Source organism: Pogona vitticeps, chromosome 7 (assembly GCF_051106095.1).
Source record: "Pogona vitticeps strain Pit_001003342236 chromosome 7, PviZW2.1, whole genome shotgun sequence".
NCBI lineage: Eukaryota > Metazoa > Chordata > Lepidosauria > Squamata > Agamidae > Pogona > Pogona vitticeps.
In genome coordinates this window covers 33,419,169-33,437,254 of record NC_135789.1, presented here as the reverse complement: position 1 = coordinate 33,437,254, position 18,086 = coordinate 33,419,169, and the positions used below count along the sequence as shown (strand labels likewise).

The window sequence follows — 18,086 nt, the reverse complement described above, 5'->3', positions numbered from 1 at the left end:
ACCTGGGGCAGTGCCTGCGGGAGCCCCACCGGCCAGGCGGCTCCTCCTCCTCCTGCTCGTCTCCCCCCCCCAACCCTCCCCGCCTGGCCCCTCCTCCTCTTCCTCCCCGCCGGCTTCTTCCTCCGCCCGCCGCTGCCTTTCGCGCTGGCTGGCGGCTCGGAGGCGGAGGAAGCCGCGGCGGCTCCCTGAACCCGCCCGAGTTCAGCCGGGGGTCAAGGCGAGTTCGCGGCCCGGCCTTTCCCTTGCCCGCCGCCCTGCTTCGCGGCACATGGGGGGCGGCCGTCCTCGCAGCTGCAGCCGCCGCCGCCGCCGTCGCCGTCGCGGCCGTCCCGAAGAGCGGGCGGCCTGAGCCAGGGGCGCCCCCGCCGCCGCCGCCCGAGCCATGCGCGTCCACGCGGACCTCGCCTGCCTGGCCGACCCCACGGGCATCCCAGGTGAGGAGCCGGGGCTGCCGCTGCGCCCTCCTCGCGCGCCCCAGGCGGGCCTTCCTACCCCTCCGTCCCTCCCCGGGACCCCAAACCGGCCTCCCTTCGTCTCCCTCCGGCCCCAAACGTCAAGCCGCTCCCAGGCGCCCGAGGCCGGCGGGCGCGATCTTTTTCCCGGCGGCGACCGGCGGTGGCACCGCGGTTTTCCTTTGCGGGCCGGGGTGGGGGAAAGATGAGACCGAGGAGATCTGGGGAGAGGCCTTCGCCGATTCTCAACACCCCCGTCTCGGCCCGGGCAGGAGCTCAACCGGCTCGCTGCGCCCTTCCTTCCCCGGGGCAGGGCGGCTGCTTCAGCGGGGACCCGGAGGGGGCTGCCTGGTCCCGTCCGCCGCTCCTGGGGCCTCCCAACCCGGGCAGCCCGGTGCTTCCTCCGTCTCGGCCCCGTCCCCTTCTCCTCCTCGTCCCGGCTGCTGCCCTCTTGTCGGCTTTTGGCGGAGAAGGAAAAGGACGCGGCGGCCGCTCCTCCGGGTCGGCGGCCTTGAAGGCGACGCCGGGCGCTTTTTCGCTTTTTTGGAGAGTGGCTCAAGAGGGATCGGGAAGGGAGAGCGAGGCTCCTGCCCCGGCCGCCCCGGGAGAAGCGAGCTGCCAAAGATCGGCTTTCGCCGCGGTCTCAGGACGCTTGAGGGGGGGGGCAGGACGGATCCAGAGCGCGGATTGCGGGGGCTTCCCGGCGCAAGAAGGTCCCCCCCCTGCGCTCAAACCCGTCCGCCGAGCCCCCTCAGTGCGCAGCGTCCCCTTCCCAGGCCGGCCCACCTCGGGCGGTGCCCGGCCCGCTGCTCTCCTGCCAGAGGGCTCCGCCGCCGCCGCCGCCGGCCAACCAACCCCTGGCGAGGCGGCGGGTGGACCCCCCCCCCCGCCCTGTTTCGGCTTGCTTCCTAGTGGCCGGGCTGGCGACCTGATGCAGGCCCCCAAAGCCTCGAGGGCGAGGGGGCTCCCTGGAGGCCTGGTGTTTTCCTCGGGGCCCCGGCAACCTGGCTCCCGTTGCGCTTTCCAGCGGGTGGCCCAACGGGGCTGCCCGGAGCCCGGTTCTCGCTCGGGGCCCCCACCCGCCCCCGCATGCCGATCGCTTCTCCCGCTCAAGTTTAGTCGCCCAGGCAGGCACGCACGCACACACAAACACACACACACAGAGGGCCCCCGGTTTCTGGGCCTCCACTATCGGAGGTGCAGAAGGACTGTCCCGTTCCTGGCGGCGGGTGGCAGGGAAGGTCTGTTGCTTTTTGGGACGCGGGAAGGCTCCTGGAGGCGCGGCCCTCCCCCTTCCAGGTGTGAATGCTTAGCCCTGCCCCCCAAGTACCCCTCCGGGGGGGGGAGGGGAGCGGCGTGTGATGCGATCAGCCCAGAGAGATACCGAGGAGGCTGCCCGGCCGCCCGCCCGCCCGCCCGCCCTCCTCCCCGTCGCTTCCTCCTTCCTTCGCCCGCCTGCGAGGGAAAGCCCCTCTATAAGGGGGCAGGCCGGTGGGGGAAGGCGGCCAGAAGGCGAGCAGAGGCACCCCGGCCCGGGGAACACCCCCCCCCTTGCCGCCGCCGCCTCGCAGCCCGAGCGAACGCCGGACGCGACCTCTCGCCTTTCACGCCGCTGGGCCTGGGGACGGACGAGGGACGGGCCGGCGGGCCAAACCGCTTGAGCTTCCCCGGTTCTGACTCCACCGCCGGTTTCTCTTTTTTTCCCCTTTCCGTATCCCTCCTCGCTCCCGCTCGCCGCACCGGACCACAGGCGCCGCCGGGATGCTGGAGGCGGCGGACCCGAGCGGCCACTCCCGGCAGCTGCTGCTCCAGCTCAACGCGCAGCGGACCAAGGGCTTCCTGTGCGACGTGATCCTGGTGGTGCAGAACGCGCTCTTCCGGGCCCACAAGAACGTGCTGGCGGCCAGCAGCGCCTACCTCAAGGCCCTGGTGGTGCACGACAACCTCATCAACCTGGACCAGGAGATGGTCAGCCCGGCCGTCTTCCGCGCCGTCCTCGACTTCATCTACACCGGCCGCCTGGGCCCCGAGGGCGGCGGCGGCGGCGGCGGCGGCGGCGGGGAGGCCAGCCCGGAGGGGGCCGAGGGCGCCTCCCCGGCCTCGGCCGAGCCCAGCCTGGGCGCCGTCCTGGCCGCCGCCAGCTACCTGCAGATCCCGGACCTGGTGGCCCTCTGCAAGCGGCGGCTCAAGCGCGCCGGCAAGTACTGCCCGCTGCGCGGCGGCTTCTCGCCCTTCGGCAAGCTGGCCCGGGGCCTCCGCGCCGCCACGCCGGTCATCCAGAGCTGCTACGCCGCCCCGGCCAGGCCGGGCGAGCCGGGGGCCCCGCCGCCGCCTCCGCCGCCGCCGCCTCCGCCGCTGGGCAGCCCCCACTGCGGGGAGCTCTACGCGGCGGCGGCCGCCTCGCACCAGGGGGGCCTCCTGCACCCGCCGGGCCTCTGCCCGCCCGAGCGCCTCTGCTCGCCCCTCTGCGGCCTGGACCTCTCCAAGAAGAGCCCCGAGGGGCCCTCGCCCCTGCTGCCGCCCCGGCCGCCCTCCGAGAGCCGCCTGCGGGCCGCCGCCGCCGCCGCCGCCGCCGAGGCCCGGGAGAACGCCTCGCTGCCCGCGACGCCCGAGAGCGCGGCGCTGCTGGGCGGCCACCCGGCCTTCGCGGAGGCGCCGCACCTCCAGGGCCTCTCCTACCGGCCCGCCGCGCCCCTCCTGCCCCCGCCGACCCTCCTGCCGCCTCCGCCGCCGCCCCTGGGCCCGCCGCCCCGCCGCCGGCGCCGCCGGAGCAGCAGCAGCCCCGGCCGGGAGCCCCTGGGGCGCGCCGACCTGGCCCCGGAGTTCCTCTACCGCTGGATGAAGCCCGAGCCCTACCCGGACGACGAGGAGGAGGAGGAAGAGGCGGACGAGGAGGCGCGGGGCCGGCGGCAGAAGGAGGGCGGCCTGGACCCCAAAGCCGAGGCCTCCCCGGGGCGCCGCTGCTTCGAGGGCGGGCCCGAGGACCGGGAGTGCAACAGTCCCAGCGAGGAGACGGGCGGCGGCAGCAGCGGCGGCGGCTCCCCATCGCCGGCGGGCCGGAGCCACAGCCTGGAGCGCTACCTGGACTACGACGACGACCCGGAGAGCCTGGGCGGGAGCAACCTGTACGTCTGCATCCCCTGCGGGAAGGGCTTCCCCTCCTCGGAGCAGCTCAACGCGCACGTCGAGGCGCACGACGAGGAAGAAGAGGAGGAGGAGGAAGGCGAGGGCGAGGAAGAGGAGGAGGAGGAAGAACTCTTCCGCAAGGAGGAGGGGGCGGCGGCGGCGGCGGGCGGCGGGGAGGCGGCGGGGGCGGGGGGCACGGGCGGGGGCTCGCCCTTCCCGGAGAGGGCCCTGCCGCCGCCCCCGATGCTGCCCCTGCCCCTGCCCCTGCCCCCGCCGCTGCCCCCGCCGCCGCCCCCCTCGTGCCCCCCGGGCGACCTGCTCCGTCCCTACCGGTGCGCCTCGTGCGACAAGGCCTACAAGGACCCGGCCACCCTCCGGCAGCACGAGAAGACCCACTGGCTGACCCGCCCTTACCCGTGCTCCATCTGCGGCAAGAAGTTCACCCAGCGGGGGACCATGACCCGCCACATGCGCAGCCACCTGGGCCTCAAGCCCTTCGCCTGCGACGCCTGCGGGATGCGCTTCACCCGCCAGTACCGGCTGACCGAGCACATGCGCATCCACTCCGGCGAGAAGCCCTACGAGTGCCAGGTCTGCGGCGGCAAGTTCGCCCAGCAGCGGAACCTCCTCAGCCACATGAAGATGCACGCCGCAGCGGCGGCGGCGGCGGCGGCAGCGGCGGCGGCGGCGGCCGCCTCTTCCTCCTCCTCCTCCTCCTCCTCGGGCGGCCCCGAGGGCAAGCTGGCGGCGGCGGCGGCGGCGCTGGACTTCCCCGAGGGGGGCGTCCTGGCCATGGCCCGCCTGGGCCACCCGGACAAGGAGCTGCTGGCCCACGCCGTGGCCCACGCCGCCGCCGCCGCCGCCGCCGCCGGCGCCCCCCACCCCCACCCCCACCCCTTCCTGGCCGACCCCAAGGCCGCCCTGGAGAGCCTCTACCTGGGACTCAGCCCGGAGAAGGTGGCCGAGATGCTCGCCCAGGGCACCGCCGCCCACCTGCACGGGAACGACCACCTCGCCCGGACCATTGACCGCTTCTCGCCCCCCTGACCCCGGCCGGACAGACAGACAGACAGACACCCCCAGGGGCGGCCGGGGACGGGACGGGACGGGAGGGCAGTGCCGGCTGGGGGCTCCCGGGGAGGGGGGGAACCCCCACCGAGAGCCCACCAAGGAGCAGAACTGGTTCAGGATTACAGCCCCCATCATCCCCTACCAGATCCTCTTACTGAGCCAGTGTAGAGCTTGGGAAGGTTTCCTCTTGGGGACTACAAATCCCATACTCCCCCCCAAAGCCAGCCGGGCCCGCCGGCCATCCGATTGCTTTTTGCCCAAAGAAGGAGTTCCAAAGAAGCAAAACGGAAAAAAGGAGACGGGGGGGGGGGGTTCCCGGAGGGCGCAAGACCAAGCCAGCCAAGAGGGTTGCCTCTGAGGTGGCCCAGCTTTCCTCTCCTAGCTTGTCTGTGTGTGTGTGTGTGTGTGTGTGTGCGTGCATGGAGGGGGGGGTGGGAAGCTCAGTCAAAGATCTCTAGCCAAAAAGCACATCCCCCCACACGCTAAAAAAGTAGAGAAAAGTTGGTTTCCATGCAGTCTGAGGCGGTGTTCTGGAGAACTCAAAAGCTTGCACCCTTTGTTGGTTCGGAGTGGATCCTATGGGAGAACTTTGATATCGACCTAATAATATTATTAATAATAATAGTAATAATATCCCCAGGCTCGGTGCCAGAGGGCCATGGCCACCTCCTCTTTCTCCTCCTCTGTCCTTGGCCACCCTTTGCAGCTGCTCCCCAACCCTGCCCCCTTCTGAGCACCTAAAAGAGGGAAACTGCTTCATTCCTTCCTTCCCCTCTTCATCACACACACACACACACACACACACACACACACACACACTGACCCTTGAGTCAAGAAACCAGCGTCACTCTAGAGCCAAAGGGACGCTGCTCCCTGCACTTAGAAGGCTAGCCCCACAGGGAAAAGTGCTCCGTCACCCTAGCGGAGTTGGGGTGGGGGGGGGAGGGGCAGCTGGCCTAGAAACACTTGTTGGCGGGATGGGAGCCAGGGATTTTTCTCTCCCCCTCCCATTTGCCTTGGGTCCACTTGTCATGCTCAGCTCTCCCTGCCTCTCCCACCCACCCACATTAGCAATGTCCCCCCAGTTCAACATGCTTGCAGGGATCTGCTCGGATTGGGGGGGGGGCTGAGCCTTGGGTAAATGGCCCAGCCCCCCTTTTCAGCTGCAAACCCAAAGGGGCAACCGGGGCGAGGGCTAGGGTCCTTCGCCCCTCCCTCTTCCTTCCCTGAAAATCCTCTGGGTTGGCATTGGGGGGCAGGCAGGAACAGGCCACCACCCTACCTGTGGCTCTTGGGCTGGGGTGATTCACGGACAGGGCAGAGTCGCTTGCCAGGGGTCAGAGGCCGCCTTGACCTTCTTCTAGGAGGGCCCCCCCAATCCTGAGCCCCCTTTCCATTCCTCCTGTGGGGACCCCCTGCCCCTGGCAGGGAAAGCAACAGCCCTGAACCAGGGAGGAAAGGCGGGTGGTGGTGGTGGAGGTGGAAGCTTCACCCAGCTTATTCTGGCCCAGCCCAGCCGCCAACAGGGGCCGTCTCCAGAGGCATCGTGACTACAACGCCCATTGACCGGCAGCCAGCTATAGCAATGGGAGTTGTAGTTCAGCACCTTGGAGGAGGCGGGCATAACCTTTCTGAGCCAGAGGCCTCTTCCTCTACGGGCCTCTGCTTGGAAATTCAAGAGGGAGGGAGGGAGGGAGGAAGGAAGGAAGGACGGAAGGCAGGCAGGCAGGGTGGCCGAGGGTGGCATGTGATGGGCCGGAGAGAGGAGAAGTCTCTCGGGTCCCACCAGCCCTTCCTTCCGTCCTCTGTGACCTGGGCCACCTCCCGAAGGCCTTTCCTCCGAGGACGAAGCCTTCCAAGGGCTGGCCAGGTTATCCTCCTCCTCCTCCTCATTGCACGCTGGTTTTCGAGGAAGGGGGCTGTTGCGCTTGGATCCTCCCCAGGGGTACGGTGGGGAAGTCCAGTTCGGGCACCCAGTTTTGGACGGGATGACGGCCTCTTGGCCTGTGGCCCCCCCTCCAGAGGCTCCCCCCCCCTCTGTTGACCTCCAGGCCTTCCTCTGAAACAGAAACAGCATTTAAGCAGGGGAGCCTTCCTTGCAATGTGAAGAGGTGTGTGTGTGTGTGTGTGTGTGTGTGTGTCCCCGTGTGTCTGTGCGTGTGTGTGGAGAGTGGGCTCTTCACTCCCCCCTCCACGAAGCCTCTATAGAGCTGTGATGGGGGTGGGGTGGGGGGGTGCAGCTCTCAGCCCTTGCCTTAAAACTCTGGTGCCTTTCCCCCACAGGGCGAATTGAAAGCACTCTCTTGCCCTTTGCTCTTAAGACTCTTCTTGAAGCCAAAGATCTTCTTTTGGGGTGTGTGGGTGGGAGATATATATCTATATATCTATGTATGGTGTGGGCCCCCCCCTTTCTGTGACATGTCCCTTCTCCAGGCCCCCACCCCACCTGCAATCCAGTTTGACAAAGACAAATCACTCCCAGTTTGTCAGCTATGGGGAAACGAAAGCTTTAACTGGGGGGGGGGGATTTGCTCTGTAAACCACAAGTACCTCTTTGTCTCCCCCCCCCTCCTCAATGTCCTTCGGGCTGGAGCACCTTTTGCTTGCCTCCCACCTGCCCAAGAAGCTGCCACCCCCCCTTGCCTCCCGCCTGCTGCACTTCTTTGGGGAGGGGGGGCTTGGGTTAAGGGCACAAACAGCCCCCCCTCCTTTTGAACCTGTGCCAGAGACTGGAGCAACGGAGCCTTGCCGTTCCCAAGAGAAATCGAATTAAAATGTGAAACCCTCTCTGGCTTGCACGCCCTCCTTCCTCTTCGGCCCCCCCACCCCACCCCACCCCTCCCAGCGTGGCGCTTGGGCCTTCAACTGAGCCAGCTGCCCCTTCTGCCGGGACACAGCGATCCATTCCACACACACACCCCCTAAAAAAAACCACCCCCAACACCCACCAAAGCAATAATGAACTGCCATACCTGGAAGGGGAAGCGTTGACAACGGTGCCTTTCGTAGCGTTTTGTACCTGGGGTGTTTTTCTCCCTTTTGTTTTTATACCGGAAACCAAACCAAACAAATAATATAAAAAAAAGCAATAAAGGATTTTTTTTCCTTTTAAATATTACAACGCCTTGGCATTCTTAGGGTGGGACTGGGTAGGTAACGGTCGTGGATGGTTGAGGCAGGGAGGCGGCTGCAACAAGGGGCCATAATGCCTCTCAGGGATGCTGAAGAGGAAGGGTCAGACCAGATGGCCCCCCGGGGTCCCTTCTGATGGTCAAATCTCATTTCCGAATGCTGTCTGGATAGGTTGAGGTCTCTGGCTGCGGAGCTGGAGTTCGATTCCCCCACTGGGCCTGCTTGTGAGTAGAACCAGCCTGGGTGACCTTGGGCATACTGCACGGTAGGGCAACCCTATAAGAAGGGAAGGATTAACCCCTTCTAAGTATTCTCTACTTAGAAAACCCCTGAAAAGGGTCACCATGAGTAAGAATTAATGCGACAGACCATGATTATCGTGATTCTGGGTAACAATTACGCACCATAGCAAGGCGGTCACCCTGGAACTCGGCTGCACCGTGTGCACAAAACAGGTACTGGAGGCAGAGGACCTCCCTCCCTCCCCCCCCCTGCTCTGGAAACTAAAATGTGCCCGAGGGGCCAGCATCCCTTCTCTGACATACTAAATTACTTTCTGAACGTGGCCGGCTGGCAAAACCCAGGAACAGGGGGGGGAAAAAGAAACCCTTCATTTTCAGGCTCAAAGGCTGAAGCAGAACAAGAGGTTTATAGGAAGGTTTATCCTAGCATGGTCTTTACACAGACGAAACTGAGCCCAGGGATCTTGCAAACATGCCAGAAGACACACACACACACACACACACTTTCTCTCTCTCTCTTTTGGACAGGGTTGCTTCTTTGCAAACGGCAGCCGAGCCGAGGCTGATCTGAGCAGGTCTCAGGCCGGCCACTGCTGGGTTCTTTGAGGGAAGGAGAAGGGTTCCCTACGGCTCCCTTCCAGACGGCCAACCTCCCCATGAGCGTAAAAAACGAGCCTGGCACAAATGCCCGACGCACTGGGAGGAAAGACCCCAGAGAGGGGAACCCTTTCACCCCCTGCTCTTGTTTTCAAACCCCAAACCAGGAACGGCAGCCACAGACGACTTGCTCCAGAGGAGAAAGCCGGGTGGACTGGGCCAAGACTGGCACAGGACTCGGAGGCAGGTTTCAGACCCTCCTCGTTCTCCCTCTCTGCGCTGCCGCCTGACAAAGCGTCTTATGAAAGCTGTAACTCTGCATACTTTCCGTCTCGGTCACTCTTGAATCAGTCCAGTAAAATGGACCAGCCAGCTGACCTCCTCCCAGGATGATTCTGGAAACCTGCAGGCACATCAGCCTTTGAAGAGGTACCAGGATAAGGCCTGGGTCAGTATAACAGATCTGGCCCGTCTCAAAGGATGTCACAAAATCCCCCGAAGAAGCCACCAGCACAGCTCTGTGTGTGTGTGTGTGTACTCGTTCGTGAAAAGAGACTGTGTGTCTTAAAATGCGGCTGATAAATAAGGCGGCTTGTTTGCGCTTTTCCTGGCCGAGATCGGGTGGAAAAGATAATCTGGCTCCCGAGGCCTCCAAAACCAGCACCTCCTTGAGTCCTTTTGTTCCCTTGCACACCCCCCCCCCCGAAATGAAGCAGCACAGGGCAGTGTTCCCTATTAAACAAATTTATTTAAGAAAACAACAAGAGAAAAACGGTCACAAACTCTCCATACAATCCCAGGTGGGCCAAAGCAGAACTGTTGGCAGGGGGGGTGGGATGCTGGTGTCCAGGTGGTCTTCCCTGCGTGTGAGAACTGACATTTCCCCCCCCCCCCAATCTCACCCTGCTCCCCTTGTTTTCCATGTGAGTGGGGCCACCGATGCAGAGCGCTGACCCATGGAGGCAGCAGGCTTCTCTCCTTCCCTCCTCGCTTATCTTGGGATCCGTTGACCCCGCTAAACTCTCGTGGTGCCTGTCCTGCCACGGGTGGCCGAGGGGTCTTCCGGCACAAGCCAGGCCCACGTCCTGGGTGCTGTCTGGATGGGAAAGCCCACGTCCAGGTCTTCTCTCTCAGCTCCTTCCCTCCACGGACGCTCTCTGCACCATCAGGCCAGCGGGAGGAGGAGGGGGGGTCCCTCTTGATGGGAGAGCTCTTCCCCCCCCCTCGAGCCAGATTACTACAGGTTGCCAAATGGCCACTAACACTTCTGCCCTTACACAAGGGTGTCTCTCACACACATCTGGCTGCTATCATGACACTCTTAAACCCCCTTTTCATGGAGGTGCATGCCTGCCAGCTCCTTAAAATGTACACCGTCTAAAGGCATTCTGTGGGGGGGCCCTCCGTGCCCACAGCATCTCTCCTCTAAACCACTGCAGGGAAGGTGTTCAAGGGGAGGGGAGGGTGAAATCAGAAAGTGGGGTGGGAAAAGGGGGGGACAGGAACCAAGGATGGGGTGTAGGGGAAAGGATGGGCAGGAGGAAACCAGTGGGAGACCCAGCTGGTGTGGTGGCTGCAGACTGGGAGACTGGGAGGGGGGGGAGAGAAGGGGTCTCGGGGGTAGGAGCTGAGATGCACAGAGGTCAAACATGGGGTGCCTGGCTTCCATCCTGAGGGCTGGCGAGATTCGGAGAGGGGCTGACAGCAAAGGAGAGGTGCCCTCGCAGTAGGCTAAAAGGAGCCCCCGTTTCCCCGTCCCCCAGGCCCCCTTCCTGCCCCTCACAACCACTGCTCCCTCGACGGAGGCAAACCCCCCCATCGCGTCGGGGTTGCCCCTCCAAACCACCTTCCCACCGCCCCTCGCACCCACAGCACGGCCACTGCAGGGGCGGGCGGGTTTAAAGGCGTGGCTGGGTTTTATTGTTCACGGGCAGGTCCCGGAACGGCCGCGCCAGAGGAGGGGGGTTGGCGGCTGGGCCCCTAGCCCGCGCGGGCCCCGGGGCGCCGCCCCTTCCAGGAGCCAAATGGCGGCTGCGCAGCTTCTCCAGGTGGTGGCAGCAGCAGCGGCGGTGGCGGCGTTGGGTGGCGCCTCCTCAGCCCTCTTGCGCCCACTTCAGGAAGGTGGGGATGTCCCTCACGGGGACGTTGCGCGTCAGGGCCTTCACCCGGAGGTTCCGGTCGTCCGTCAGCAGCACCACCTCCCGGAGCAGGCGGATCGGGTCGTCTGGGAAGAGAGCCAGGCGTCAGAAAGGAGGGGGCCCTCCTCCTCCTCCTCCTCCGGTCCAGCAGGCTGGCCAACCCCACGCGACGCGACACCCCCCCCCCCCCGGTTCCTCCGGCCCACCCGGGGCCCCCTCCCTTCCGCGGGGGGGGGCCTTAACAATAACCATCCCCTGCTCAGGCCGGGTGCTGAGGTGGATTGTTAGAAACCAGAGGCTGTCAGGATGTCAGGCCCCATCCAGTGTAATCCCCTGATCGCCCGATCTCGTCCCAGCGAGGCGTAAACACTCAGAAACGGCTTCTCCGTCAAGCTGACAAGTTAAGCTGCTGAGAATCTGGCCCGACGGGGGGAAACTGGGGGAGGCATGGGGGGGGGGGAAGCTCAGACCAGTGGCTGCCCTCCACGGCCTGGAAACAGTCACTCGGGGGACTACGACGCCCAGAATCCCCCCTCTACCCAGGCTCATGGTCTTACGGCAAGGGTGCCAGCAAAAGACAGGAGGCAGTTAGTGGGGTGTGTGTGGCAGTGGGCGGTGGGTGGGGAATAAACTGGGGTGGCATGCTCCCTCCCCCCCCAAAGCAGGGACCACAGGGTCTGGTTTGGGTTTTAGTCAAGGCGATTTCACGCACCCTGTGGTCCCTGCTCCTCGAAACGCTGACTGGAAGACCCTTCAGCTCCAGCCAGCCGGGGCCACTGCTGGGGACGACGAGAGAACCAACCCAGCCCTCCCGCCCCACAGGCCCTCGCCAGAACGCCGTGTCTGCTCAGGAGCCCCTCCGCCCCACCCAGGCCCTCCATCTCCTCCTCTGAATCATGCCGAAGATATGCAAGGATGGCCTTCCGCTCCAGCACTCAAGCTCTCCCAGTTATCAGAGGAGGAGGGCGAGATTTATTCTCTTCCCGCTTAGGAGAACGTCCAAAGAGCCTTGGGCAGGATCGGGCCAAGGGCCCCTCGGGTCGAGTGCCCTGTCTCTCACAGTGCCTCCGGGAGCCCACCTGATCCCTCTCTTCCCCTGCCTCTGGAGGTCCTTTCCTTTGAAGCCTGGAGATGGTATGACATCCCCATCAGGGATGGTCACCTGCGATGGACTTTTCCTCCAGAAATCTGCCCTATCCCCCTCTCTTAAGGCCAGAGGTCACCCCCACATCCTGTGGCAAGGAGTTCCACAGACTAACAACCCGCTGGGTCAAGAAAGATTTTCTTGGGTCTCCTCTCGGTCTCCCAACCCTCCATTGGAGGGGAGTTCCCCTGGTTCTGGTACGGCCTGAGAGGGGAGGAAGCTCCCCTCTCTCCACCTGTGATCCACCCCCTGCATAAAACAAGAAAGGGAGAGAAAAACCCCAGTGCCCTTTTGTGGGAGGCGAGGAGGAGGAGGAGGAGGAGGAAGGAGACGGTGTCTCTCCGCAGGGAGCGAAACCTGAGCGAACAAGGGAGGATTTTCCTCCAAGGAAACCGAAGCGGACGACTGGACAGGGCAGTTGCCTCTCACCACCTTAGAAAAAACCTTCACTACCCCCCAAAAATCCCAAAGAGAAGGCCCGCTCTGGAGGGGTGTCGTCACGAGAGCTCCCTCCCCCCCCCCCGCCTACCTTTGTTGGCTGGCATGAAGTCCTTGGCCTTGTCGTTGCAGTAATGGAGGCAGCAAGAGAGAATCAGGTCGTCGTTGTTCCCCTGCGGGAAAGAGAACGCCCGACGGGGTCATGGGTGGGGGGAACCCCAAATGCGCCACGACACCCGTTCCACAAGGGCCACGCTGAGAGAGAGAGTGGAAGAGAGGGCCTCCCCTTCGTGACCTTACCTGACCAGAATAAACAACGCTCAGGATCACACCCCTGGCTCTGCTGGATTGGGCTCCCACTTGATCACCAGCCGCCCAAAAGGTTTTAATTTCGTATCTTTAGTTTAACTGCATTTTTAACACAACCACAGCCATTGAGGGTTTGTTTTTGTCTCTGGGTAGGGTTATTTCTGTCCGAGTCTTCTTGCTGGCTGCCCTCTGGGTGCCCCCTCTGGGAACGGCCACGTCAGATATCAAGGGGCAGCCCAGGAGGAAAACCTGAGAGGGTGGAATTATCTCTGCTTGGAAGGGAGTGTTGGAAGGTCACAGCGCCAAAGCGCCGGCCGTCCCGCTCCTGGCTGGAAGGAAGAGGGCCTCTCACGCTTGCCCTTCTGCTTCTCCGAAGAAGGCAAACAGCTTCCGGGTCAGGAGCGCCCGGACCCAAAGAATAAAACCGGCCCGCTAAACCACCAGGCTAAGCAGAAGGGGAGAAGGGGGGGGGCTGAGGAGAGAGCTCAAAGGTCTTCCGGTGTGTGTGTGTGGGTGCAGCGGCAGTGAGGAGAGACAGTTCCCGGGGAAGCCCCACAAACAGGGAAGGGAAGCCAAGCCTCCTCCCGTTCCACACTCCTTTTCCCAGCTGCTTGATTTCAGAAACTGGGTACCCAGAGGTAGACTGTTCCTGCCTGTGGATGCCCCACTCAGCTCGGATGAAGGACCACCTCTGACACGCCTCTCCCTCTTCTCAGTGTGTTCATCAACGGGAGTCTCGCCACAACAAAGAAGTGTGTGCGTGCCCCCTACTGGAACGATGACCCGGCCCAATCCGTCCCCTGAAAGCCCCTTTCCTGCTCCTTGATCTTCGGCCTTCTCAGGAACAAACGTTGAGACACACGAAGGCCACCTGCGAGGTCTGAGTGGCCCTTCTCCCTCCCACCCCGAGGGCCAAAGCCAATTATCCCTCTCCTCCCCCCTGAGCCCCCCCTCTGTGTGTGTGTGTGTGTGTGTGTGTGTGTTACCTGCTGCCTGGAAAGGTCCTCCCTGCGGAAGGAGATGGACTCCAGCTCGTTGCCCCGGCTGGTCAGGGCCCGCAGGTAGCTGTCCCGGCGCTCAAAGCGGGACTCCAGGAACTCCACAGCTTTGCGGGCCCGCTCCTGCAAGAGGCGTGCGTAGCCCCCGACCCGGTGCTCTGAATCGGGGCCTCGGGCCAGGCCGTCCAGCTCGTTGATCACTGGCGGGAGGAGAGCAAGGTGGTGGTGGGAGGGGGGGGGGGAAGACGGGAAAGGCCAGAAAGAGGAGGTGAGAAGCTGAAGCCAGGCCAACGCACCTCCCTCCCCCCCCAAGCCCCCCCATCCCGGGACCCCAGGTGTAGAGGCTGCAGGCGGGAGACCCAGAAAGCGCAGAGGAGGAGGAGGAGGAGGAGGGGCCCACGAGGCTGGCTGCTGGGCGGGAAGAGAGGAAGAAGCCCCCGCGAGGAGTTGAGTGGCAGCCCTTAAATAAGGCTGCTGATGCACACACAGAAGATCATGATGTGTACGCAAGTCTTGCGGGGGGGGGGCAGGATTAGCTGAGGCCTCCTCCCGCGCCCCCAGAGCCCCGTCGCCCCGAGATGGTTAATCTGGCTGCTCCGTTTCTGCCTTCCCCGCCAAGAGCTGAGATCAAGGGGGAAGTATGCAGTCCTCGGAGGCAGGGGTGTGTGTGTGCGTGTGTGTGTGTGCGCGTGTGTGTGTGTATGTGAGAGTGAGAGAGAGAGAGAGAGAGAGAGTGTCTGCATGGGGACCTCAAACGGGCGGAGGGAGGCTGGTACTCCATCCCGAAATCCATCTGACGGCGGCTTCCAAGCCAAACAGCCTTCAAAAGGGAAGATGTTTGTGCTCCTGCCCAAGCGGAGCTTCTCCCAGGTCGAGTTCAGGGAGCAGGGAAGGGGCGGGAGGAGAACGAAGCCACCCGGGGAGGAACCAACCGGCCCCGCTCTCACCCTGGACGGACCCACGGGTGGCTCCCAAAGCTTGCCCCCCCCCCAAGGTAGGGGGAGAACGGCTAGCCAGCCTTCCTTGGGTTCCTTCTCTGGCTGATTTGAGGGCTGCCCTCGAAGCCGAGCACAGGAGCCAGGATGGGGCCCTATTGGGTCCCCGACGGGCACTCCAGCCGCAACCAGACGGATGAGGCTGCCCGGCTCCTAGTATCCCTTTCCCTGATGGAGTGTCCCTCTCTCTGGGGCCCTGAGGAGCACCAGGCCAGCGTGAGGCCCCATCTTTGGCCTTTGCCCCCCTGCCTGCCACCTTGCAAGTGCTCCGAAAGACAAAGGCAGCCAGATTGGATCCTGGCCCTATAAGCAAACTCTCTCTCTCTCTCTCTCTCTCTCTCTGTGTGTATGTACAACGGGGGGGGGGGGTTGCTGCTGAGAGGCAGGAGCCTCCCTCCCTCCCTCCTTGGACTTCCTGCCCCCTTCCTGATCCTGAGGAGTGTCCAGAGCCCTGTTCCTTTCTGAGGGAGGGAGGGAGGGATGGGGAGTGTGCCCAGAATCCAACCCCCACCCCAGACCACCCAGCAACTGCAGCAGCAGCAGCAGCAGCAGGAGGAGGAGCAGCAGCAGCAGGAGCTGCTGCCTGCCGCCCCCCCCCGGGCCGCCCCCCCCTCGCCCGCCCGCCCGCCCGCTCGCTATCTGCCAGGTCCGCCTGTTTACCAATAACAGGAACCAGCTTTGCTGACTCGCCGGCCGGCCGGCCCGGCTGCCGCTTTATAAGGAGAGAAAAAGGAGAGCCAGCCTCTGAGCCGGACGCTGGGGCTGGAGGGATGGGATGCCTGGCCTTCCAGAGCCCCCCCCTCCACACCCACTCCCCCCCCAGCCCCGCCGATAGATAAGAGGAACAACGGTCCTCTGGGGCAAAGAGATGGAGGGAGCCAGAGGGGAAGGGGGTCGCCCCCCCCAGGGAGGGGGCGGGGAGGGCGAGGCTCCCTGGGGGTGGAGGCTCCACTCTAAGAAAAAGAGAGAGGGGGGGTCTCAGAGGTCCTCTAGTCCATCCCCTGAAGGCAGGGTGCGGCGGCAGGGCCCGAGGCTCACCACCCCTGACGGCCTGGATCCAACCCCAGGCCCTTCGAGCCCATCGCTCTCCACTCCCACCAGGGCAGCCCGGCCGCTAGCAGGGCACGAAACCAGGCCCACCCCCTCCCGGCCCGCCGGCTTCCTCTCAGGCACAAGGTTCAAAAGCTGGCCTCCTCCTCCTCCTCCTCCTCCTCCCACCCAGCGGCCCTTGGGTCCTGACGGCCCAAACAGGTCCTGGGCCGAGAAGGTGGGAGGGGGCCGGAGGGGGGCGCTGCGCTGCGTGGGCTCTGCCCGTCAGGACCCACCTCTCGTGGCCACTCGAGATGCAGGGCTGGCTACCAGGTTTTGCCGGGTGGAGAAGGGTCCCAGAAGGGTAGAGAAAAGCCCCCTGCGGCCAGAAACGGTGCGACGGGCTAGCCGAGAAAAGCAACGGCTGCCCAAGTTTTAAGGGGCCGAGGGACGCTGTGGTGGCAGGGGCTGCTTTGGAAAAGTCGGCCGGGCTGCTTCCGTCCCGCCAAACCTGGTCGCCCCAGAGGTGGTTTGGGCTGCAAGAAGGGAGCGTAGCGGAGCCCCCCCCGACCCACTGCTCCCCCTTCCCCCCCCCCCCCGGCCACTCACCGATCAGGGGCACCACCAGGATGAACTGCCGGCAGTCCAGCAGCTTGGCCAGGCCGGCCAGGTGGTCGATGAAGCCGTTGGTGTCCGGGACCAGGAAGACGGGCCGGATCTCCAGCTCCATCTGCCGCACCCGGGCCTGGTCTTTCAGCACCGCCTGGAAAAGCCCCCCCAGAGAGGCCAAGAGAGGGTCAAGCGTGCATGCGGGGGGGGGGAAGAGAGCAGGCACACCTCAGGCTCGCCTTCCCACCCTCCTTCTCTCCCACACGAGGAGTCTAAGGGTCCCCACACGGATCAGGCCTCCGGGAGTCTCCCTCCTCAGCCGAGCCCAGAGCTTTTATGTGTGTGTGTGTGTGTGTGTGTGTCCCCCAATCCCCACATGAGGTTTGGGGTTCTGGCTTCTGAGACTCCCAACTCCCAGTATTCCCCAGCCGGCACGGCCACTGACTGGGGGGGGGGATACTGGGAATGGTGGTCCGTCAAGCCACTGCCCAGGCAGCTTCACACACACACCCTCCCCAGTTGCCCTTCCTGAGCGGGGGAAACAAGGGGCCTTCTACCGATTCTTGGGGCTCCGGCTTCCAGGAACCCCAGCTGGCAATCCCTGTGGCTGGGGATGATGGGAGCCGATGTCCAGAGACAGCCCTAGAGGGCTGCCGGTCCACGGCTCCCGTGGGACAGAGAGCAGAGGAGCAAGGAGGCCGTCTTGGAAACACACCCCGCTTCCTGTGCGGAGAAGTCCTTTTTTTAGCGCCCGTGACCCGGTCTGCCCAGGAGCCTTGGCCGGCCCTCTGGCCCTCCTGGCAGCGGCGAGGGAGGCCTGTGCCGGCCGTCACGTCCCATCCTGCCGCCCCCCTGCCTGGCCAGAGAGAGAGGGCGACAGGATGTGCCTCTCGGGGACCGTGCCAAGTCCCCCCCCCTCCCCTGCAGAGGCTCTTCAAGGAGCCGGAGGAGAACTCGCCCCACCAGGGTTCAGAGGCCACGGGGGAGGTTTGTTTGTGTTTGGCAGCTGCCACCCAAGCGGGTATGCGCACGCACGCACGCACGCATGCCAGCAGCAGCAGCAGCGAAGGGAGTGCCGACATCCGGCCAGCCCAAGAGGAAGAGAGAGAGAGAGAGAGAGAGAGGGAGACCGAGGGAGGGAAGGAGCCTGGAGACAGAGGTCCGCAAAAATCAAGAGCACAAAGGCAGCCTCTGAGCATGTGCAGAGCTGTGCTGCCTTTTTCCAAGCAGGCGGAGAGAGAAGGGAGAGCGAGGGGAGGCCCAGGGAGCAACCAAACGTCCCCACGGCCTGCCTTGGACTCTGGACATCCCCGCTGGGCTCCCTCGCTGCCACGGCGGAGCCGGCAGGCCGGGGCTGGCCCTTCCGTCCCCGGCAGGTGGCTGTCCGAACGCACGTGCCGCCCCATTGTCTCCCGGGGTGGAGGGGGTGAGCAGGCTGCTCACATGCACGTCCGTGGGGGAGACAGACGTGGTGTGTGTGTGGGGGGTGTCTAAATATAGACCCCGGCTCTGCCCCCAGGGCCAGCCTGCGGCAGGGGCGGGAGAGGAGGAAGCCCCCCCCCAGAGGAAGCGCCTGGTGCTTCAGGTGGGGCCCTCGTCGGCGGCAGAGGAAAGGCTCCCTCTCCTGGCACAGAAAGGCCACCGTGCGCGCAGCCGGAGGAGGGGAGACAGCCAGCGCTTCTCCAGCTGAGCGCGTAAGGGCCCTCCGCGGACACGATTCTGTCTCCAGGGCATAGGAAGCCAAGCCAGGGAAAGCTCCCAGAATCCCTTAGCCCCTGCGCCTGGCCACCGTGGACTACGACACCC

At 64.5% G+C, this 18,086-nt stretch overlaps 2 protein-coding genes across 3 annotated transcripts in view; one reads left to right on the top strand and one right to left on the bottom strand.

The window, feature by feature from the left end:
* Positions 1-299: 299 nt before the first annotated feature.
* Positions 300-7,762, top strand: HIC1 (HIC ZBTB transcriptional repressor 1). The gene is made up of 2 exons (XM_078379199.1): positions 300-434; positions 2,203-7,762. Exons 1-2 carry the CDS (start codon positions 383-385, stop codon positions 4,623-4,625), a joined length of 2,475 nt encoding a protein of 824 aa, XP_078235325.1. The 5' UTR covers positions 300-382; the 3' UTR covers positions 4,626-7,762.
* A 1,586-nt stretch (positions 7,763-9,348) lies between these two features.
* SMG6 (SMG6 nonsense mediated mRNA decay factor) overlaps positions 9,349-18,086 on the bottom strand; it is a 62,224-nt gene continuing 53,486 nt past the window's right edge. For both annotated transcript variants that reach the window (XM_072978708.2, XM_072978709.2), the window contains exons 16-19: positions 16,281-16,434; positions 13,636-13,847; positions 12,432-12,513; positions 9,349-10,844 (exon numbers count right to left, since the gene is read on the bottom strand). In XM_072978708.2, coding sequence (XP_072834809.2) covers positions 10,714-10,844; positions 12,432-12,513; positions 13,636-13,847; positions 16,281-16,434 — 579 coding nt within the window. In that variant the 3' untranslated portion in view covers positions 9,349-10,713. The remainder of the gene's footprint in view (positions 10,845-12,431; positions 12,514-13,635; positions 13,848-16,280; positions 16,435-18,086) is intronic.

What these genes read in the sequence shown, in the direction of transcription:
- HIC1 (XM_078379199.1), top strand. Translation starts at nt 383, where the DNA reads ATGCGCGTCCACGCGGACCTCGCCTGCCTGGCCGACCCCACGGGCATC. An exon ending in CGACCCCACGGGCATCCCAG is followed by an intron (nt 435 to 2,202) that starts GTGAGGAGCCGG and finishes ACCGGACCACAG; the next exon opens with GCGCCGCCGGGATGCTGGAG.